Genomic DNA, 24,428 nt, shown 5'->3' on the forward strand with positions numbered 1-24,428 from the left:
TAGATCACGATGGTGGAAACTAATGAACACACAGGTTATAATAAGAACAAAAAAGTGTTTAAGGTGAGACACTGCAGGTGAATAGGGTAAAAAAAAAATTAACTAATAGTTATTACTGTACTTAGTTGATTGATTATACTGATAATTGCAAACATTTTTTGTATTACAAGTTTTCTAAAATGTTAGGTTTAAATATGCAATTGAGGCATTATTTAATGAAATATGTGCTAATTTGCATACATTTCTAGTACAAAAATCAGTTTCAAAATTCTTGTTTAATTTTTTTGACATTAGAGTTAAATGTTTTTACAAAGGGGATTTTGGGTATCTCATTTTGCCATGCCATAATTCAGAAAAAAATTAGAACAGACAGGTAACATTATTTTTTTTTTACCATTTTTTTGGGAACAAAATGTGGTATAAAATCAAGCAATTTATATATGAACAAATCCCTCTGTAAAAACCTTCAGAATATAGACAGGAATAAAAATGTAAAATTTGGTGTGTGTAAGTGCTACTGAAGTGTAGATTTATGGCTCAGTGTAGAAAAAAAAAAGTCATTTTGAGAAAATAGCCTTTAAAAATATGTATTGTAATTGAAATCTTTTGACACATAGATAAAGTGTTATAAAAGAAACACTTAACAGTCTCTTTTTGAGTGTTTTCTTTCCACTACTCTGAAAAACCCAAAAGCCCAAAATCTCAAACTTGTGCATGAAAAACAGCATTTTTGCCTGCAGTGTCTCCCCTTAAAGGAATAGTTGACCCAATGTCTTAATTTACCTGTATGTGTTTCAAACCAGTATGTGTTTCTTTCATCTTTGGAACACAGAAGATATTTTTAAAGGATAGTTCATCCAAAAATTAAAATTCTGTTCACCCTCATATAATTTCAAAGTGTTTTGAACAACATAAGTGTGAGTAATTAATGACAGGATTTATTTTTGGATGAACTATTCCTATTAAAGAATGTTGTAGGCCAAGATTTTGTGTTGCCATTGACTTGTTTATACAAAAATAACGTATTGTATATCGTTAATATATTCTCAGTATATTTCTCAAAATATCTTATGTTCCATAAAAGAAAGTCAGTAAAACAGGTTTGAAACGCGTTTGAAATAATGGTGAGTGAATGACTTTCTTTTTTTATTCTTTGGGTGAACGAAGTATTTATTTCACGTATTTATAGGATTGTCACAGAGGAAAATGTAATTTTGGCAACATTTTCTGTTAGTCCATTAAAAATGTAGCTTAAAGCATCTTTAAGTTTCTCCTTTATGTTGCTATATCTGAGATTGCACTGCTGGGGCCTCAGCGAGCCGAATAATAACAGTGTTTTGTTTTGGACTGGCCTTGGAGATTTTTTTTTCTTCTAAAGACCATTCACACTGACGTTATTGTCTGACAGATTTTTTTTTTCTTTCTCCAGTATTTCTTCATTTATCACTCAATTTTCACCTCTGTCACTGCAGGATCTGAACAGGTGGAAGAGCCGGCGGCGAAGCACAAACTCTGACCTCCACAGGAAGCGTGAGGAGAGGGAGCAGATTGAACTTATTACCGGTGGGGGAGCCGCCAGTGCCAAGCTCACCGGGGTGCCAGAGGAGAGGTAGTATATACTTTAATATATTTTACTCGCATAGTAATGCATTTTCTGTCTGATTTAGTACATACTTTTAAAGCAATAATCCAACCACAAATTACAAGTATTGTTAATTTAACATCCTATTATTTTAAACCTAAATATCTGACAAGTAGGGAATAAAGCAGAATTTCTGAGTTTCTGTCTTCTATACAATAAAACTCTTTCAGAAGATGTGTAATAATGGTGTAATGGTGAAAACGCAGTTATGTAGTCCTTTAACTAGGGTTAGAATCGCTGTTCTGTGTACTTTAAGTACCAATATGTCAGTGGTTTTAGAAGGGGTACTACCATACATTGTCATGGTTCAGCATGATTATTTTATGGAAATTAAACCGATATCCATAAAAAACAAAAACAAAAAAACAAAAAAAAAAACCTTGAGCTCTACTCAGGATTCTCCTTTTGTCTTTTGGAAATTTCTGTCTTCTGCCGTCAGACCTTTTCCATATAGGTACAGATTCTACCCTTGTCTCAGTTTTGTCTATCTATATACACTGCTGTTCAAAAGTTTATTTTTTTTTTAAGTAGTCTTTTCTGCTCATCAAGGCTGCATTTATTTAATAAAAAATATTCATACTGCGGAATTTTATTTGAAGTCAAAATTGTGGTTTTATATTTTAATATACTTTAAAACTGAATTTATTCCTGTGATGCAATGCTGAATTTTCATCATCATTACTCCAGTCACATGATCCTTCAGAAATCATTCTAATAAGCTTTTTTAGATTGATTTATTTATTTATCAGTATTTATTTAAAATAGAAATATTTTGTAACATTATACACTACTGTTCAAAGTTTGGGGTCAATACATTTTTTTTTCTTTCTTTCTTTCTTTGAAAGAAATTAATACTTTTATTCTGCATGGATGTGCAAAATTGATAAAAAGTGATAGTAAAGATGTTTATTGTTAGAAAAGATTTCTATTTTGAATACATGCTGTTCTTTTTAACTTTTTATTCATCAAAGAATCCAACATTTCCAACATAATACATAATAATAATAATAATAATAATAATAATACATCAGCATATTAGAATGATTTCTGAAGGATCACATGCCACTGAAGACTGGAGTAGCTGATAAAAATTCATATTGCATCGCAGAAAGAAAATATATTTTAAAGTACATTCAGAAAAGTTAATCTAAATGTCAGTAATATTTCATATTGCTTTTTTCTGTATTTTTCATCAAATAAATGGAACTTTGATGAGCATATGAGACGTTTTAAAAGAACATTACAAATCTTACTGATCCCAAACTTTTGAATGGCAGTGTAATTACAACACTTTTTAATTATAAAAAAGTATTATTGTAATATGTGACCCTGGACCACAAAACCAGTCATAAGGTTAAATTTTACAAAACTGAGATGTATACATCACATGAAAGCTCAATAAATATGATGTATGGTTTGTTAGGACCGGACAATATTTGGCTGAGATACATCTATTTGAAGATCAAGAATCTGAGGGTGCAAAAAAATCAAAATACTGAGAAAATCACCTTTAAAGTTGTCCAAATTAAGTTCTTAGCAATGCATATTACTAATCAAAAATTACATTTTGATATATTTACAGTAGGAAGTTCACAAAAAATCTTCATGGAACATGATCTTTACTTAATTTCCTAATGATTTTTGGCATAAAAGAAAAATCTATAATTTTGACCCATACAATATATTTTTGGCTATTGCTACAAATATACCCCAGCGACTTAAGACTGGTTTGGTGGTCCAGGGTCACATATCTAAATAATTAAAACACTTTTTACAGAAAGCTATTATGAGTGCAGTCTTCATTTCAGCCATTCATACGACTCTTCATTAAAACAAAAAAACAAACACCGTTTATTTCATAGTGTTTACCAAACTACTGAATGCACCTTTAACAATGAAGAAAAGTAGGCTATATTTATAAATCAAAATCTACGTAAGATTAATAAACGCTGTAAAGATTCATAGTTCATAGTACCCAATGCATTAACAATTTGAACATAATTCTAAAGTGTTACCACTTGCTGTTCACTTGTGAACAATAGAGACATTCGATAGTTACACCTGTCCTCCAAGCCCTCTCCACCCCCTGCTCCCCTTCAGTGCACAGGTCACCACTATAAGCCATGTGCTTTTCAGTAGAGTCCTTCCCCATCTTTAAACTCCTGCCCTGGGATCAGATCAGGCATTCACTTCAGTTGCCGGTTCACTCTCTTCCAGCTCCAACATGCCTGGACCCATGAGTGATGCAAGATCCAGTGTCAGCAGTACTGGGTGGTCAACCACCTCGGCTACACTCCTCACGAACGGGACATCTTTTGCTCTGACCAGAAGTACTGACGCAGAGATGACTGACTCAGCTAGTGAATTCTTCACCCCTCCATCAGCTGTTGTCCCTCAACAGAGTTCACTGACCAGCCTGGCTACTATGGATCTAGAACCCTACGAGCAGCAGGGTCCAGACTTCAGCCGGCGTGCAAGTCTCCTGGAGAGCTTTTATGCAGGGGGAACACGCGCATCTGCTACTCTACCCAGAGGTTTCAGAAGGTCAGAAGGTTCCTCACGCCTCTCCACAGGTGTCACGCCACGTCCATTTGGATCCAAACCCTCCAAAGTGTCATCACTGCCCAGAGTATATTCCGTAAGTGCCCGTTATTAGTGTTACATATGTGACCCTAGACCACAAAACCAGTCTTAAGTAGAATGTGTATACTGTTGTAGCAATAGCCAAAAATACATTGTATGGGTCATAATTATCAATTTTTATTTAATGGCAAAAATCATTAGGGTATTAAGTAAAGATCATGTTCCATGAAGATATTTTGTAAATTTTCTACCGTAAATATGTATCAAAACTTAATTTTTGATTAGTAATATGCATTGCTAAGAACTTCATTTGGACAACTTTAAAGGCAGTTTTCTCAGTATTTTATGTAGTTATATCTCTGCCAAATATACTATCCTAACAAACCATATATTTAATGGAAAGCTTATTTATTCAGCTTTCAGAAGATTTATAAATCTCAACTTCAAAAAATTGATCCTATGACTAGTTTTATGGTCCAAGGTCACATATTATAGATCATATGTTCTTTTATTCTAACAATGGAGGCTTTTGATTCTGATTAAGGAGGTTTTTTTTGCGATTTGTGTCCATTTCACCATGGTTTTTAGTTTCTTTTTGTCTGTCTCAGAAATGTTCTCTTTTGCTTCTGTCTTTATATAGTGTAGAGTTTTTTTTTTTTAATCCTAAATATTCCACTCCACTAGGACCATGATCTCATATGAATAAAGCTGCATTTTCATCAAGATTTGACCTTTGACCTTACAGTATGTAAAGGCTCCGTTTATGTAAGGATGCGCACAAGTATCTGAAAGTGGCCGCAATGATCAATCGTGAAAACAATATGACTCAAGTGTATTTTCTCCTTTTTTGTATTGGTTATGGCAACATTTTTGCATGGTACCTTGAGATCATCAGCAGAGCTAAAGAAAATCTCAAATTATTTTTTTAGGATAATTTAATATGCATATATTTGCTGTGAAATTACTTAAATAGTTTCAAATCAGTTTTAAAGACATATCACTTATAGTCATTAAAGCTATTTGTCTTATTTGTCTTGTTTTTTTTTTTTTTTCATATGAAAGTGTAGATTAGAGACATATAACATCTTCATCTAAAGGGATAGTTCACCCAAAAATGAAAATTACCCAATGATTTACTCTCCCTCAAGCCATCCTAAGTGTATATGACTTTCTTCTTTTAGATAAATACAGTCAGAGTTTTATATAAAACAAATGTCCTGGCTCTTTCAAGATTTATAATGATTTATAAATTAATTTATTATAATTTATAAGATTTTAACACAAAATAAAGTGAATCCATCCTTCATAAAAACTTCATAAAAAGGGGGATTAATAAAGGCCTTCTGAAGTAAATGGATGTGTTTGTGTAAGAAAAATATCCGTATTTAAAATTCTATAAATCGTAATCTCTAGCTTCTGCTAATTGATATTTTCGCATTCACAAGAGAGTGCTGTTCCAGCGGATGACGTAGGTGAAAGTGGTGACAAACCCAGAAGTGACAAATGTGGAGGCGCATAGGAGAGAGCAAAACAAAAGGCCAGTCATGAATTAGAAGTTCAATACAAGGATTTGTAAAAAAAAAATGTCAAGAGGATTTTGATATAAGCTAAGAATAGACTAGACTAGATTTCCTTTCCTGTAAACAAAACTTGGTTCTCTCGAGACTGGTACGCCTGCTTCCAATGTCATCCACTAGAAAGTGACTCTTGCAAATCTAGAGATTATGGTTTGTAAAGTTGTATATATTATTATTATTTTTCCCACAAAAACGCATCGCTTCGCTTCAGAAGGCCTTTATTAACCCCCCGAAGCTGTGTGGAGTACTTTTTATAATGAATGGATGCACTTTATTGTCCTTCAAAATTTGGACCCCCATTCACTAACATTATAAAGCTTGGAAGAGCCAGGACATTTTTTTTTATATATAACTCTGATTGTATTCGTCTAAAAGAAGAAAGTCAGACACACCTAGGATGGATTTAGAGTGAGTAAATAATAGGGTACATTTAATTTTTGGGTGAACTATCTTTTTAACGTTCCCGTACTCACAAGTCATGAGACCGGCAAGGACTGCAGTAATGCCAAGCTCTTTAGAAAACCTAATGGTCGATTAAAAAGGTGCATTGGCATTTGCAGTATTCTTTTCAGCCCAGAGGCGTACCCTAATTGTTAGTTTCTAAATAGTACCTAAATGGTTGATAAACACACATGATGAAGGAGTGGGGGATGAGGAAGAGTTATAGTTTGTGCAGTGTTCCGTGTGTGAAGTTTAGTGTTACTCCTCAGCACCTGATCATCTAGCGGCTGGCATATGAATAATGGATAAAGCCACTACTACTGCTCTGTACTCCGGGTGCTTCGTGAAACCCAAGCTGTGACTTTGTTGTGTGTGTGTGCTCTTTTCCATGACAAGCTTCTCAACCGTGCATGGTCACACGCAGTGTTTTGTCACCTGGTCTCGAAAAAAAAGCAATTTTGTATTCTGTGTTGAAAAAAGTGCTGAAATGAAAAAAGTGGCTTTATAAATTATAATTGGAGATTTAAGTTAACGTTAGTTTCAGAAATGGAGCAGGTTGTTTTTGTTTTAGCAAGTGCGAATATGAATACCAGGAAAACAATACAATACAATAATATATAATAAAGTAAATGGGCTCATATTCCATTGAGAAATAGACTTTTTTCAGTCCTAAATTGGTAATTTCTTTTATAATTTTTTTCACAAGGCGCAATACCTGTGTCTAAACTACCCGACTGTTGAGTCTCAATATCAAATAGAATTCATCACTGCTGATGCTCAAGTGGTTGTTGAAAGAAGTAGCTGCTTTTATTTATTTGCTTTAATCTTGGGTTTCTACAGATGGATGACTCTCATAAAAGCCTTATCAGTGAGAACAGAGACCATTCAATCATCCCTTCTTTCCTCGGCGGTCAAGGAAAGGTCACAACCTCTGCTGACACGGGCCACTTTCGTTCAAGCGCTCATCCAATCAACCTTAAGAAGGAAGAAGAAGAGCGAAGAGATGGAAGGTTGTCAGCAGCTCCAATTAACTCTTTTGTCACTAAAGTGACTATGGCCGCCTCCAATATACAAACATCTCCTCCTGTTGTCTCCGAAACCAGAGACATTACGGTAGGCTGCTTGACAATCTAAATCAACTCTAAAAAAACTGCGGCGTCCAGGATATCCTTAAACTACTTAGAACACTCAGTTAATGGCAACTTGTATATATTATTAATAATACAGTATGCACTGTAAATGAATTTGTATACAATTGCTTAAAATGTTAAAAGGGTTCTCATAGAAAATAATTTTATTTTGTTTGTGTTATACTGACTAGAGCAGATTTCTTGAAGATGGTGTCATGGGATCCTCAGGTGTCACATTCTCTCTCTGTATCTCTCTCTCTCTCAGGTGGGTCAAAGTGAAATGCGAGTCTGCTTGAATCAGAAGCCTAACAGCGGGAGAGACTTTGGATTCAAGGCTCACTGGGACTCAACTGGTGCTTTTGTGAAATCTGTTCAAGCAGGTAAGCTTTGTAATTTAAAATGGTTCCAAACAAACAGTTTTTTTCCTTTTTTATGCATCCAGGCTTTGCATTTCAATTAATAGAGGGTGAAATGTGAGCTATTTGTGAATCAGTCAGGTTGGATGTACAATATATAAATGTATCTACCATACAGAATCTCTGCTTAGAGAAATGGGGTGCATTGGTGCAGCTATGGTGGTGTGTGTTTGTGGATGAATGGAGGTAGATAAGACCAGTAGATTATAAGTAAAAAGCTTAATAGCCTAAACGTTCTGCACTTGTCAAGTTTGTGGATGTTTATTGTGTATCACACTGTCCTTGGAAGCTATTTTCATAGTATCTTTAATTATTGAGAATGCAAGTGTTTTTGTGCATAAATTACCATTCATTCTTCTGTTCAGCCACACTATGTCATTCTCAGGATTCTGGAGTGAGACCAAGATGAATGATTTATAGAGAACAGTGAAGGTGTTTCTTACTGTGCATTAGTCTGATTGGTTAAACTGAAGAAGTCCTGTAGGGCAGTGTTTCTCAACTCCAGTCCTCGGGACCCACTGCTCTGCACATTTTGTATGTTTCTGAGTCTGACACACTCAGTTCAGTTCATGAATCTTTCTACTAATGAGCTGATGATCAAAATCAGGTGCCTTAAATGAGGAAGACATACAAAATGTGCAGAGCAGTGGGTCCCGAGGACTGGAGTTGAGAAACACTGCTGTAGGGAGTCTGGTGCTTGGCTTAGGATGTACTGTATCCTCTTGAATGAGAGGAGCTTGAGCATTCATCTGTGACCTGTGCGGCGTGCGCGTAAAAAAGCAGGTCAGGGCAGCCATGCGTGCAGTAAATATAGCTTAAAGCACATCCCGGTTATAATCAGCTTTCATCTTAGAATTGTATAGAAGAGACTGAGAGTGTTTGCTTCTGACTCTTGGGATCCTTTTAATTAGCCGTATCGTGTGGTGTTATGAGACAGACTGAGGTGTAGAAGGGCTCAGGTTGATCTCCTTCCCCAGAATTCCATTAAACACACTAACCTACTTGTAGAGCCTCATCAATGATGCATGAACCTGTTCTGTTGTTTTCTGTTCCATTTAAGGCTATCCGTCAGGTAATATATAATGATGAACATATACAGTTGAGGTCAAAAGTTTACATACACCTTGCAGAATCTGCTAAATGGTAATTATTTGACCAAAATAAGGGGGATCATACAAATGCATGTTATTTATTCTTTAGTACTGACATGAATACGATATTTCACGTAAGATGTTTACATATAGTATACAAGAGAATATAATAGTTGAATTTATAAAAAGGACCCAGTTCAAAAGTTTACACACTGTGTCCTTAGTACTATGCTGTTATCTGAATGATCCACAGCTGTGTTTTTTTATTTAGTAATAGTTGTTCATGAATCCCTTGTTTGTCCTGAACAGTTAAACTGCCTGCTGTTTTTCAGAAAAATCCTTTGGGTCCAACAAATTCTTTGGTTTTTCAGCATTTTTGTGTATTTGAACTCTTTCCAACAATGACTGTATGATTCTGAGGTCCATCTTTTCACACGAAGGACAACTGAGGGACTCATATGCAACTATTGGAAGGTTCACATTATCGCTGATGCTTCAGAAGGAAAAACAATGCATTAAGATATGGGGGTGAAAATTTTCTGAATTTGAAGATCAGGGTAAATTTAACTTATTTTGTCTGGGAAACATGCAAGTATCTTCTGTAACTTCTAAAAGGCTAAACTAAATGGGAAAAAATATATATATGACATTTAGGCAAAATAAGAAAAATTTACACATCCTCATTCTGTTCAAAAGTTTACATCCCCCGGCTCTTATCACTTTTCCTTCTGAACAGTGAGTGTTTGAATTTTCTGTAATAGTTGCATATGAGTCCCTCAGTTGTCCTCAGTGTAAAATGATTGCTCTTAAAATCATTCATTATTGGAAAGGGTTCAAATACACAAAATGCTATAAAAAATAAAAAAAATTGTGGGACCTAAAGGACTTTTCTGAAAAACAGCTGGCAGTTTTAACTCTTCAGGACAAACAAGGCAGTCATGAACGACTATCACTAAAAAAAACACAGTTATGGATCATTAAAAATCAAGCATATGTAAACTTTTGAACGGGGTCATTTTTATAAATTCAGCTTTTTTCTCTTGTGGACTACATGTAAACATCTTATTCAGGTCAGTACTAAATAAAAAAAATAAAATGCAATTTGTATGATCCACTTATTTTGGTAAAATGATTAACATTTTTGCAGATTCTGTGTGTGTGTGTGTGTGTGTATATATATATATATGTATATGTATATGTATATGTTTTGGGCACACATAGTTGATCTAATGAACAAATACTGGGGAACAGGCATGTACTGGAAATTATGTATATTAAACATTGCACAGTTTCATTCAGTAGATGCATAGTCGCACAATTCAAGATGAATAAGATGTAAGAGCTGACACATGTTGACCATCCTGTTTACACTTCATTAGATTGTTTCACATCCAAGCGAATGAAAACCCATGAGAACTTTCAAGAAGTAAACTTGATTCTGTATTCTCACAAACTCTCTCAGTTTGGCTTTAAGGCACATTCTTGACCTGCTTCATCTTCTTCACCTGCATCACACAGGCAGCCCAGCAGAGTTGTGTGGTCTGCTGATAGGTGATGAGATTGTGGCGCTGGGTGGATGCAGGGTAGCTGAAGTGACTTATGAGCAGTTTAAGGGCAGTATGGACACAGCACAGCAAAAAGGCAAACTACTGATGGACATCCGACGACACGGCCAGAACGGTGAGGATGTGGAAGTACTTGCTTTAACTTTACTCACCCTTAAGTCATTAAAATGTAGATGAGTTTGATTCTTCATTACACCAGATTTGGAGAAATTTAGCATTACTTCTCTTGCTCACCATTGGATCCTCTGCAGTGAATGGGTGCCATCACAATAATGGTTCAAACACCAGATAAAAACATCACGATAATCCGAAAAGCTTGTGTGTTTGTAAGAAAACAAATCAGTAAGGTGTTTTTAAATTCAAACCATGATTTTGTTGCTAAAATGAGTCTTCTATCCATAATAATGCTTCCTCCAGTGAAAAAGTTTATTGCCTTTTGTCCTCTTACATCAAAACCAACTAACATATTTGTTTAGAACTGTTTTGGATTGTGTAGCTTGTAAACAGTGGTTGATCTGTGCATATTTCTCTACTGATTCAGACAAGACCGCTTTTTCACTGAAGAAAGCAATATTATGGGGGTTCAAACCGTTTGAAGTTAAAATGTCTTAATTTGTTTCTTGCGAACATGCAGTTTGTGGATTTCTTATATTCCTTATGGATTGTGGTGTTTTTATCAGCTGTTTGGACTCTCAGTCTGACGGCACCCATTCAGTGCTAGGGATCCATTGGTGAGCAAGTGATGTAATGTTCTTCAAAATTTGTTCTCATGAAGAAACTGATCTGCATCTTTGATGGCCTGAGGCTGAGTATGTTTTGAGCAATTTAGCATAATTTAAAATGTCGTCATTTTTCACGTTTTAATTTTTAAATAATAATATTGTGCTACCAACAAATAAATCTGTACACTGTAAATTCACAAATCAAATAGTTTTTTTTTAAGGGCTGCTTACAGTAAATCAGAATTTTTGTCTGTCTTTACTGGTAAATATGGCACTTTTCATATAATATTGAGAGTATAATATTGCATACATACACAATGGAATTGAACTACATGGAAATCTAGAAACTGTTGTTGCAATGTCATGTTGGGTCTTTCATCTTTATATTTCTGGCACGTTTATTTCTGCTATTGTCTTATTTTTATAAGCCGAGAAAGTGAAGGTGCCATTGCAGATTCAGATGCTTTATCTGTTGCTTTCTGTCATTGTGGGAAGGTGGTTGGTCTGTCTGTCTGTCAGTCTCACTGTCTGGTCTAAATAGTCTGTGGGTTCACAGCTTTTCTTAATTTATTTAAATTTTTCTTTCCACTGGATCAGTTTAATCAACGAGAATAATTATGAGCACCCTTTAACTTCATTAATCGACACAAACAGTATCATTTTACCCACTTTAAAATTCCACTTTCACAAATTACAAATCACAACGCTAAATCCCTAACAAGTTCACTAACGTGACTTGGCATTTTTGATGTATGTTTTGGGTACTGGACAGACTGGGGCAGTGACCAACCTTCCCTACCGTACAAGAGCCATAAGACCATCAATTTGACCAGTGCCAATTCAACACTTATAGGGCGGCCCGAGCACTATATCTCAATCAGCGCAACCTCTCCAGTGGAGACCGTGGTGAAGACACAGGTCAACGGACAGCCTGCAAATGTAAGTCATTGTTGTTTAGTTGGTAGGTCATATGGTTGCTTGTACAATGAATGCTTAACGGTACACTATCGTTCAACCAGATCAATAATAATTTGTTTAAAAGAAATGAATGCTTCCATTCAACAATGATGCAATAAGGACTTATTGATTAAAATAAGGACTTTTTATAATGTTACAAAAGATTTCCATTTCCAGTAAATGATGTTCTTTTGAACGTTCTATTCATTAGAGACTCCTGAAAAAATATCTTTGTTTCCACAATTACTAAGCAGCACAACTGTTTGCAACATTGATGATAATAAGAAGTGTTTCTTGAGCATCATATCAGCATATTAGAGTGATTTCTGAAGATCATGCAACACTGAGGACTGGAGTAATGAATGCTTAAAATTCAGCTTTGTTATCAAGAATAAATAGCATTTCAAAATCTGTTTAAATTATTTAAAGCTGCAATAATACTTACCTTATAATAAAACCTCTATTGTATTTATTTATGACATTATAATTTAATTAATTCATTTCATGTGTTTATTTGTCTTATTTGACTTTACATTTTTTCAGGGAGTGCTATCTAAAATGGTAAATGGACGCATCCAAGACAATCCAGTGGCTCTAAATAACAAAGGTGGGTGCTTTAAGACCCCTTTAGCAATCAAAAAAAGGATACCATAATGCATGGAAAATGACGCTCATCTCTCTCCACTGTTATCTGTTGTAGACTATGAGAACGTAGTTTTGAAAAATCATAGAAGAAAGTTAGAATTTCTCATGCAAAAAGGTAACTCATTCACTCAGGCAGTAGCAGTTTAATGGTGGACGGCCAGCTGATCTACGCAGCTTATTCATTTAATTATGCTGTGACTGATTTGTATTAAGCACACTCTTAATGGAGTGTATTGGTGAGGTCTGTTCTGTTGAATATTAATATCTGAATTCGCTCAAACAAATGGGTTTGTTTGCTAATGCTGCAGTCTAAGGGCCTGACTAACTGAAGCATTTTGCTCAATGGGTTTCCTTTTTATTGCTCTTAAAGCTAATGCTAATGCTAATACTAATACTCTGTCCTTCAGGTTCCACAGTTAGCTCCTGGGTCTATCTCTGTGGTAAATAAAAATGTGTGCTGTCTGTGTGCTGTGAAACATTGTAATTGTCTATTCACCTTATTCTTTAATGTAGAAGTAAGCCTATGAGTGAGACTTCCGGTTCATTAGTCGCTATCCAGAAATAACAAGAAGAATAACAACGTGCAGTAAACGGTAAAACTATTTGCTCTACAAACCAGTGTGTTCACAATTAAGATAATACATTAAAATAAAATGGTAAGACAATTTGCAATATCGAGCAGCAAAACAAGCTGTTTTGTACAGATAAAAATAGCTGGACGCGGCTGAGACTGGAAGCCAGACCCATACAATTTACAAATGGCCATTCCCACTAAAAAATAAGGTGGGTATGGTGGATTTGTCCAGGGTTCCCACGGGTCCTTGAAATCCCTGAAAGTTAGATACATAGATGAGTGTCCTTGAAAGTGCTTGAATTCATTTTGCGCAAGAAGTTTTCTGGAAAAAAATCCAAATTATTCCCTCAGGTCCGCTAATGTGGCCTATGCATACTAGCTTTCTTGATTTACGTTAGTAAATTTACATGTTGCGTTAAGTGTTTCCCGCTTTGAGGTACTTTGTGTTGTATGTTACGACAAATAGAATATCAGATCTCTGTCATATGGCCAAAAATAAAAGCTTTTTTGCATAGTTCGACACATGAAAACTGTAATAATGTATCTTACAATGTAACCTTGCTCTCACCTGAAATGTGTCCCCACATTAAGTCCTTGAATTTGAGGGTATTGGACCTGGAAAGTCCTTGAATTTGAAGTAGGGCTGGGCCGATAAACGATATCATATCGAATCGCGATAAAATTTATGTTAATAACGATGATAGGCTCTAGACATTTTTTGCTCGATATGGATTAATCTAAGAGCCAATCACACAGTAGAAATATGCGACAACAGCAAATCAGCGTACAGCGTGCGTGTACACATCAAAGTACAAAGTTCATTTCCTACCGCACTTTGCGAAGCAAACTTAACACCAGGACGACAAAAAAAAGAAAGAGGAAGCATCGACGAAAGTGAAACTAACTTCGAGTTATTATCCAAAGATGTTGAAATTGTTGACAAAAAAGGTAGCACGAATTCCGTTATATAAGTGGTTTGGCTACCTGAAAAGTGACTCTTAGCTCAGCTGAGAGTTTGGCGCGATTGTTAAAACTGAAACCGAAAGCAAAAAACGCACGCGCATTCAAAAGCAATATTAATCCCCCCAATGCACTCAAATTAGGCTACATGACATATCTAGGCTGTTATTAGTATGTAGGCTATGATAGGTTGTGTATGTCTATAGCTCTGTATCATGCTTGAAATATCCGTCTCTATTTGCACTTTGAATATTTAGAGAGTAGCCTACTTCTGGCTGAATTGTCTGCACTTAATACGATTAAGAAAGAACCGTGTCGTAATTTTTTTGTTATTTATACTGTAGATTGTTTCAAAATGCAGTGGTTGCCTCTAATTTAAATAGCTCAACCTATAATGGAGAAAATAAGCAATTGTGTTAATAATAATAATAATAATAATAATAAATAAATAAATAATTGTGTTACAAATTATGTTTTTACAATAATTTTATGTTTACATTTTGTACATTTACTCTCATTTACCATACTCTGTCACAACTTTTATTTTTTTTATTTATTTTAGTAAGTTGTTTTAATTTTTAAGGCCAAATCTGTAATCTGTTTTTGTTAAAAAACTATACTTTAAATGTAATTTAATGAACCCTTTCATTTTTGTGGCTTTAGTCATTGTTGGGATACTATTTTAAAGCTGGCAACATCAACAGCTTATATCGAAATATATATCGTTATCGTTCAATATGGGAAAAAAATTATCGAGATTACATTTTTGCCATATCGCCCAGCCCTAATTTGAAGTTAACCAAGGTGTGGGAACCCTGTTTGTCACTCTTTCTGTTTCTTCATTTTTCTGTATCTGTTTCATGTCTTATATCTTTGCAGAGTTGTTTACAAAGTGAATTTTGAGTTGTCTAGTCTCTTATATGCAAAAGTGCAATCTGCAATTTGATTCCTCTGCAATTAAAGTGCTTTCAGTTTTTGCCATGCGCTACTCTTCAGGTGTTTTTTTTTACACTCTCGTCATGTTTGTCTGTCTTGCGTGTTTAAAGCTTGCATACCAGCATATGAGTGTGAATTTATTGTGCGCTCACTTGACCGTGGTGGCTTTGGTTACAGTTTTGTCATAAGAGCAGGGGTTGTGTGTCAGAATCCACTGAGCAGTATGAACCAACAGGTTACAGACATGGAAAACTCATGGCTATGTGTGTGCTTTATGCTATTTAAATGGATAACCTTTGTGTCTATCTCTTTTACTAGGTGGCTCAGAGTCTGCCATCTCTGATGTGAGTCACATCTGTCATTCACATTTAGTCTTTATCAGAATTAAATTCAGATTTAGCCGTATATGAGGAGTTTACTTTTTGGTTCTTTTTTTTGTTGGTATCAGTTGCAGGTTCCCACCATCAGTACCACCTCCTCTCGCTGGTCATGGGATCATGAGGAGGAGAGACGGCGACAAGAGAAATGGCAGATGGAACAAGAGCGCCTCCTGCAGGTACCACCAAATCACACAAATGCTCTATTTGATTGTTTAAATTTATATATTTTCATGTCAGTACGATTAATATTTTAGTTTATAATCATTTATTGCATACTTCAGACATTCTATCAACCAGCTGTATGAGGTGTCCAACTGAAATACATTCTAAAGTGCATTCAAACAGTACTTGCAGTTTAGATTTATGTTTTGCTGCTAATAAGCGAATAAACGTAAACAGATTCTACAAATATTCACTAGTGGACTTTTGTCTGAAATGGTTTTAGGAGAAGTATCGACGTGATCAGGAGAAATTAGAGGAGGAGTGGAGAAAAGCTCAGCAGGAAGTCTATGGAGAGGAGCACAATGGTACTGAGGTCAGAAGATTGTTGTAACTTGCTACATTCTACAATTTCTCTCATTCAAACACAGCATGTTGAAGCTTTATACAGTGGTTCCATTGCCTTTACAGCATTATAAATGGTGAATATGAATAACGACACACTTATTATTTACCTCCTGCTGGTAATAGGAGCAGAAATGCCCTGATGTGCTGTCCAATGGAAATACTACTTATACTCCACCGCCTTTCTTCAACCAATCCATTGTTACCACTTCAGTGGCATCCAGTCAGAATGCAGACAAGGTGGGAGCAACACAGAGTAGACAGACTGCTGTGCAAACAACAGCAGGACAACAGTCACTGAAGGCAGAGGTGGAGTGTGATTCAACCACAAAGAGTCAGTGGTAAGAAATGTGCCAGACACATGTTGTAAAAGAAATTGTAGCTGTTTTTATGTTGTTAATGGCAAGAAAACATTAGGATTTAGCATTTTTGTAAATATTAGAGCTGTCATTTAATAAAAAAATCCATTCAATTCTTTTTTTTTTTTTTTATTGCCATAAAACCTAAACAGTCTAAATTATACCAGCTTGTGAAAGATGGACATCCGATGTCCCCTTTAAAAGACAAGCACAAACAAATGGTTTCATAATTTTAATAAAGACATTCGACAAAAGCACTACCAGTCGAACACTTTTGGACAGTAACAGTAACAGATTTTTTTTTTTTTCAAGTCTTTTCTGCTCACCAAGCCTGCATTTATTTGATCCAAAAGACTGTTAAAGCAGTAATAATGTTAAATATTTTTACTATTTAAAATGAATGCTTTCTATTTGAATATATTTTCAAATGTAATTTATTCCAGTGATCAAAACAAAATTTTCTGCATCATTTCTTTACTCTTAGTATCACATGATCCATCAGAAATCATTCATTTCTGCTGATTTGCTGTTCACAAAACATTTTTTATTATTTATTAGCAATATTTAAAACAGTTGAGTAATTTCTTTTAAGAATAAGAAATTATAGAAATTAATGCTTTTATTTAGCAAGCATGCTTTAAATGAGTCAAAAGTGATGATAAAGACATTTATGATGTTACAAAAGATTTCTATCTGAGATGAATGCTGTTCTTTTGAACTTCCTATTTATCAAAGAAACCTGAAAAAGTCTACTTAGCTGTTTTCAACAATGATAATAATAATTGGAATGATTTCTGAAGGATCATGTGACTGGAGTAATGATGCTAAAAAGTCAGCTTTGAAATCACAGGAAAACATTACATTTTTTAAATTGTATTCAAATAGAAAATAGTTATTTTAAATGGTAAATTTACTGTGCTTTGGATCAAATAAATGCAGGCTTGGTGAGCAGAAGAGACTTCTTAAAAAAACTTTTGACTGGTAATGTAAATTCACTGAAGACATTGCATATTTATAGCAAACAAAACACTCAATATATATTTAACAGATCTCCGTTTTATTCCTATAAAGCTGATGTTTAATCTAACTGTTTTTTAGTATATTACACCATGAGCACCATATTTCTAACCTGACAAAATTTACTGTATTAGTTGTATGCATGTATTTATTCATTTTTAAGCTTATGTGGCATTTGTGGTTTATGTAGCATGTGTACATCTTACGGCTGCTTTGGTCATTTCTTGTACGTCTATCTTTCTGCTTCTGCTTTGTTCTGCCTCAGCTCAGAGGAGTCCTACGGGTTTGCCAAGCTTACAGTTTCTGACAGGTCAGTTTGCTGTTGGGGCTGCATTTGCTTCTTTGAATGGCTTTTGTGGCATAAGGAAGATGTGGTGATATGCATGTGGCAGCACTTTTTCTGTACTGAAAGGTTTTTTCCAGTTTCGTAAAGGAGAGGTGTGCATTGTAATGTGAGGGGAAAATGTAATTCTCGTTCAGAATACAATTCCATTTAGTACAATTCATGTATTTATTTTGCGTAGGACAAAGTCGAAATCTACCCCTACACTTCAAGGCCTTGACAAACAGGATGGTAAAGGTCTGATTACTTTATATTTCAGTTATTTTTGTCTGAATTCCTGAATAGTTGAATACCCGGTGCAGTACTCATCTTCTCCGCCTTGTCTCTTCACTGACAGCAGGAAGCGGTAAAAAGAAGGGACAGCTGTCGCAAGCAGAAAAGGAACGTCTGCAGATCCTGGCGGAGATGAGGAAGAGGACGCAGCTCCTCACTGACAACAGTTGGATCCGTCAGCGCAATGCCAACATCAACAAAGAGCCCATCACTGTGGGAACATCAATCAGGAGGTCCTGATGAATAAACATTTTCCTTATTGTTTAGCAGAGATTTTCTTTGTCAGCCCTACACTACCATTCACTAGTGTGATACTTGGAATAATGGCTGCTAAAAATTCAGCTTTGTATCACAGAAATAAATTAGACTTTAAAATGTATTTAAATACTAACCGGTTACTTTAAATGTATAATTGTAATATTTTACAATATTGCTGTTTTACTGTATATTTGATTAAATAAATGCAGTTTTGGTAACCATAAGAAGCTTCTTTAAAAACATTGCAAAATTTGACCAACCCCAAACTTTTAAACTGTAAAGCGTCTTGGTTCACATAGGACACCACATTATTTTGTCTGTGAGGCTTTAGTATCTCAATCTCTGCATCACAGATATGAATCTCTGGACAACCTCCACACAACCAACTCCTGGACCAAGCAGTCCTACACTTCAAGTATTGCAAACAGGCCCCATTCTGCTTTGGGAAACACTGGCACTTACAGGAGCGGACGCAGCAGCCTGGGCCCTGGTTCTGCCATCTTCTCTACTGGTCTTAAGCAGAGCTCCTTGTTTTCCTCCAACTCTTCCACAACTACGCCTGAACCGTCAGGCCTTGAGTCTCGTCCAAACTCTCAGCAGCGTGGCAGGTATGAACTAGTCACATAGGCCTATGTTCAAGTGTGGGATTTCAGAATGAATTGGTGCTTTGTGTCTTCAGTTAATAAGTCCAAAGCGTTGCTTAATGTAAATGCATTTTCAGTTGAAACTCTTTGTAAGCCAATTTTTCAGATCTTTCTTTTTTTCTTAAGAAGGATTTCACTCTACCTGACCTTTAACCCCAGGTATTTTATAAGACTACTTAAGTGACTATGCTTTGAATGGAATACTAGTGTACTGTTTACTGCACTATATACTGTAGTGTACTCTACAGTTCAGAAGTTTGGGATCAGTATGATTTTTATTTTACTTTTATTATTTTATTTTTGATTTTTTTTAAGAAATTAATACTTTTATTAAGCAAGGATGCAATAACTTGATTAAAAGTGACAGTAAAAACTTACATTCTCAAAAAGAAAGAAAAAAAACTTAAAGAATCCTGAAAATGTGTCATGGTTTCTACAAAATAATGAAACTGCAAAATATTGTTTTAAAAAAAAGAAGATGCAGCAGTATTTCATCATGTTACTGTTTGTACTGTATTTTTGATTAAATAAATGCAGCCTTGGTGAGCAGTAGACCTCTTTTAAAAATATATATTAAAAAACAGTAATGTACAGTGTAAAGTTGAAGTCAAAAGTTTACATACACCTTGCAGAATCTGCAAAATGTTAATTATTTTACCAAGATGAGAGGGATCATACAAAATGCATGTCATTTTTTTTAGTACTGACCTGAATAAGATGATTCACAAAAGATGTTTACATATAGTCCACAAAAGAAAATAATAGTTGAATTTATAAAAATGACCCTGTTTACATACACTTTCTGTTCATGAGTCCCTTGTTAAAGTTAATCTGCCTGCTGTTCTTCAGAAAAATCTTTCAGGTCCCACAAATTCTTTGGTTTTTCAGCATTTTTGTGTATTTAAACCCTTCCCAACTAAACACAAAAAATTATGTTTAGGCAAAATAAGAAAAATGTGAAAAGATGGATCTCAAAATCATACAATCATCGTTTAGAAAGGGTTCAAGACAAACAAGGGACTCATAAACAGCTATCACTAAACAAAAAAAAAAAAACACACACACAGTTGTGGATCATTCAGGTAACAACACAGTATTAAGAATCGAGTGTATGACCGTAACCTTTGATTTACCTTTAATCGGGATAATTTTTACAAATTCAACTATTTTCTCTTGTTGACTATATGTAAATGTCTTTTATGTGAAAACTCTTATTCAGGTCAGTTTAAATAAAAAAAAAATAGCATGCATTTTGTGTGATCCCTCTTATTTTGGTAAAATTGACAGATTCTGCAAGGTGTATGTAAACTTTTGACTTCAACTGTATATACGCCAGTGTATATTGTATTGTATACTGCATACCGTTTTTTATATACAAACTAGTATGCAATATTCAGTATTTCATACAAATATTATTATACCACAAAGCCTCACTGCATTGCATGCTAAATCGCCATAAATGGTGTTAACATTTGAATCTAATTTTGTGAAGGAAAAAAAAAGAAACATTTTTGGCTATGTTATTAAATATGCAGTCAAGGTAGAAATATGAAAGTTATTGCTTGTGGGATACAGTATTTTACACATGCTCTCATTGTGCACATTTAGTCAGTATGGGTATTTAATGCATACTGAAACTTACCGTTTACAGTATACATGCAGTATAGTATGGTAGTATGCCATTCTGAACCTTTCAGTACTCAGCCGCCAACTGTTAAAAGTAGTCGAATCAGTGCAAGGCCGGGGTAATGCTGTCATCTATCTGACATTGAACTCTTTAACTCTGACACTGGCATGTGGTGCCTGTAGGCTGGTCAGTGGCAGGCGGATGTGCTCGAGGTGCGAGCAGCCTCTGGGGAAGGGAGCTGCCATGGTCATCGATTCCCTGGAGCTCTGCTTTCACATTGGTTGCTTCAAGGTGAGAGCGGAGGTCACCTGAAAATAAGAGCGAGCGGGCACTCCATGGATCTGTTAGACCTTTCCTGGGTTTTTAACCTTTGTCTTTTGGGGCAGCAGGAGAGCATTAATCACCTAATACCAATACATTTTTCTATTTTGTGTAGGCAATCAGATTACAAGCATGCAAAACAAATTAAAATGATGTAGTCCTACTTTTGAATAACACATAATCGTTTCAGTAGTGCTTTAACTTCATTGTCTGTCATGTTGAATTGAAATTTGTTCAAATTGAAGTCGAGTCTGTTTTCTGATTGCCTCATTGCCAATAAACTTGGCAAAATGAACACATCTTCTGGCTAACCTCAGCATAACCAGTAACGTTGAATCACCGGAACCCCGCCAGTCACTGATCACACAGGCTTTTCCAATCACAAAACTGTACTGTATTTTCTGGAATATTGTTTAAGTCATCTAAAACGTGCTTTGATTCATATGCCAAAGCAACTTACATAAGCACAATTAAGTTTATTTGTATAGTGTATCTCTCATACGCAAATAGTTTATACAATTATTTATTTATGAGTGGAACTTGACTTATACACCATGCAACTTTGACTTGCTACTAGTTAACTTTGTTTTCTGGAAAATACAGTATTTGCTTACCGTCTAATGAAGCTTGTCCCTTTTAGATTCCTGTGTCCGGTTGCAGAGGTTGTGTTTTGTTCACAGTAGCTCCTTGTTTCTTCACTGCTTCACAGGATGGTTACATCACTGCTTCACCTGCCTTCACTAAAAAAAAAAAACACTTTTTCAAATCTAGCTATGGTGGAGGATCTACCCACGCTGACCTAATAATCAACTTTTCTAATCAATAAATCATTATGCTTGATTTGGGATGCTTTGGGGGCTTTAGAGTCATTGGGAAAAGGGTTGTATGCTCTCATCTTGATGTGTGTCCAAACTCGCTGTTTCTTGTTGATCTTGCAGTGTGTCAGCTGCAGGACTGACCTTGGAAGAGGGGCTGAGTCCGGAGCTCAGGTCAGAGTCAGACACGGACAGCTCTTCTGTAACACCTGCTACAGCAGAATCAGAGGTAAGCAGGAATCAAAATGCTGTTATACAACCAGATTGAATTCAGTTAGACTAGCTTTTATTGGGTCATTCTACAGAAATATCCACTTTTGTTATAGCAAGATGTCTTTTCATGAAAAATACATTTTACAAAATGCAGGGTTCGTACGGGTGCTTGAATTCCTTGAAAATGCTTGAATTTTAATGTAGTGTTTTCAAGGTTTGAAAAATGCTTGGATTTTGGATGAAGTGCTTGAAAGTGCTTGAATATGCAGTTGCATCGGTTTAATATTAATTCGCTTTCATACTAAATAGTTATTTTTTGTTATGCTTATAGTAAAAGAAAGAAAAGAAAAAAACAGCTCCGCTCGAGTGTGCACGTGAGGCTGTAGTGTGATCCGCCGGTCTTTCTTGCTGCGCGCCCTCTGATGGAACAGAGCGGTAGATAAAACATGCCAGTTATCAGGAGGTTGTTGCATCAGTCCTCGATGGCTTGAAAACGACAAATAAGAATTATGTTTAAAACGAGAATTTGAGGATCGCAAAATTGCCTGCCCGATGTCCCGGGGCTATTGTGTTTTCCAGTCGGGCTACTAAAATGTTTCACCGGACTATCTTAAAGTAGAGGGCTCGTGCGGGTGATTACAAACTCATCAATTTAGCCTTATCAAAGTTAAGGCCATACAAAGTTTTAAATGTATTAAATAGTATAAAAAAGGCTTAATTATAAGTTTAAGAGTTAGGGACGGATATACGAGAATCGCGATAGGGCTGGATAAAACTTCAAAAGGCAATGATGTCATATTGAATAAATATGCATGCTGCAGGTTTCAAAGTCAAAACGCAGCACGGATGTCTTTATATGAATGCATCTGAAGGGAACCGACTGTCCTCAGAAACGTGTCGTTGGCATTTTCATTTCATGTCTGATAAAACTGCGTTAATGCTGATTTGTGTACAGCCGTTACTAGGAAACCGTAGAATTTCAGCGCTCCTAAAGCGCCCCCTCGTGACAGGAAATGAATTTGCGAATATTCAGCTGTTTAGTAAGATTATTACCAATTTTGGCCCATGTTTTTATGCAGCAAACACATAAGAGTTGTAAATGTAAAAGTTATGTGCTTTCTAAAAATCTAAACAATTAAGACAGTAATATTTATGTTTTAAATAAATTATACTTGATACTGTATATACATTTTAAAGGTATAAAGGCAGAAATGCCATTGTATAAGATGTTTTGTTTTTGTGAAAATCTGAATTATAAATCATGTCATTTTATGGCTTAATGTTACTGTACATTGTTCAACCCCACTACGGTGTTCATTTTACTTGTGCAGCTCTTAAAAAGGGTCGTAAATTGCCTTAAATTGATATTTAAAAATTCTGCAGATACACTGCAAATAGTGAAAAAAGTTTCCTTGTTATTTGTTAATAGGAAATCAGTTAGGAGTCTAAATGTCAATCAAAAATATTTTCAATGTTTAAAAAATTGTCTTTTTTCATTTGGGCCAGTTAAATTTTATTATTAATTTTATAGTGTCTTTTTGACTACCTTTTAGTACTTTTAGGCTGGAATGTGAAATGTGTTTGTGAAAATCCTTCAAGTTTTAGAAAGTTTTCAAGTTTTAGAATTTTAGTTTATCATATTTTTTTACAGTCATTTTATAGCAGTCATTAATGTGTTACCATAGACATTGCCCTACTCCACTCATACAGTATTACTTTTATTTGTGCAGGTCTTAAAAAGCCTTTAAATTTTATTTTTAAAATACTACAGATAATATTAATTATATATTTTAAATTATATAATTTGTATACTGAATGTTGACTATTTATATGGGGCAATGTTATATGCAATCTAGACAGTTGTTTTTTAATAGCACAATAACATCTGATTTAAAATTTAGAACTCATGTATGTGAATATGTAATTTACCACAGTGCTGGAAAATCTTGAAAATGCACCTTGAAAGTGCTTGAAAAGTGCTTGAATTTTACTTTGGAAAAGGTGTAAGAACCCTGAAAATGGCAGCTGTGAGGTATCAAACCACATGTTGTCAATCATGGTATACTATTTTATACTATTGTGTTATTGTTTTTTAAATGTTCAAATATGTCAAATAACTTGGATGCCCCCAATATTGAATAAAATGGACACTAAAAAGAATAATTTATTATTATTATAAAACATTGTACACTAATATACATCATTTTAATGTTGCTGTGGGACAATGTGAGAGACTACTGAGATTATTGTATTATAAATGATCATAATGTCATATTACAAAGCTTGACTGACTGATGCTAAGTGGACTTTCAGATATTTAAAAAACTCTGCCATAAAGCATCTATATACAGTTTTTTAAATATCTGAAAGTACAC

At 35.0% G+C, this 24,428-nt stretch overlaps 1 protein-coding gene across 6 annotated transcripts in view; it reads left to right on the plus strand.

Annotated features, from left to right (window-relative positions):
- The window catches only part of lmo7b (LIM domain 7b), a 119,293-nt gene that overhangs the window by 24,373 nt on the left and 70,492 nt on the right, over positions 1 to 24,428 (plus strand). For 2 of the 6 annotated variants that reach the window (XM_073843147.1, XM_073843142.1), the window contains 17 exons: positions 1,473 to 1,609; positions 3,860 to 4,280; positions 7,084 to 7,356; positions 7,639 to 7,753; positions 10,399 to 10,560; positions 12,021 to 12,106; positions 12,668 to 12,731; positions 15,558 to 15,583; positions 15,688 to 15,795; positions 16,065 to 16,154; positions 16,310 to 16,524; positions 17,825 to 17,869; positions 18,084 to 18,139; positions 18,240 to 18,408; positions 18,787 to 19,041; positions 20,887 to 20,995; positions 21,964 to 22,069. In XM_073843147.1, coding sequence (XP_073699248.1) covers positions 1,473 to 1,609; positions 3,860 to 4,280; positions 7,084 to 7,356; positions 7,639 to 7,753; positions 10,399 to 10,560; positions 12,021 to 12,106; positions 12,668 to 12,731; positions 15,558 to 15,583; positions 15,688 to 15,795; positions 16,065 to 16,154; positions 16,310 to 16,524; positions 17,825 to 17,869; positions 18,084 to 18,139; positions 18,240 to 18,408; positions 18,787 to 19,041; positions 20,887 to 20,995; positions 21,964 to 22,069 — 2,437 coding nt within the window. The remainder of the gene's footprint in view (positions 1 to 1,472; positions 1,610 to 3,859; positions 4,281 to 7,083; positions 7,357 to 7,638; positions 7,754 to 10,398; positions 10,561 to 12,020; positions 12,107 to 12,667; positions 12,732 to 15,557; positions 15,584 to 15,687; positions 15,796 to 16,064; positions 16,155 to 16,309; positions 16,525 to 17,824; positions 17,870 to 18,083; positions 18,140 to 18,239; positions 18,409 to 18,786; positions 19,042 to 20,886; positions 20,996 to 21,963; positions 22,070 to 24,428) is intronic. The other 4 variants (XM_073843143.1, XM_073843144.1, XM_073843145.1 and 1 more) reach the window with 4 other exon arrangements.

Source organism: Garra rufa, chromosome 6 (assembly GCF_049309525.1).
Source record: "Garra rufa chromosome 6, GarRuf1.0, whole genome shotgun sequence".
In the NCBI taxonomy this organism is placed as follows: Eukaryota; Metazoa; Chordata; class Actinopteri; order Cypriniformes; family Cyprinidae; genus Garra; species Garra rufa.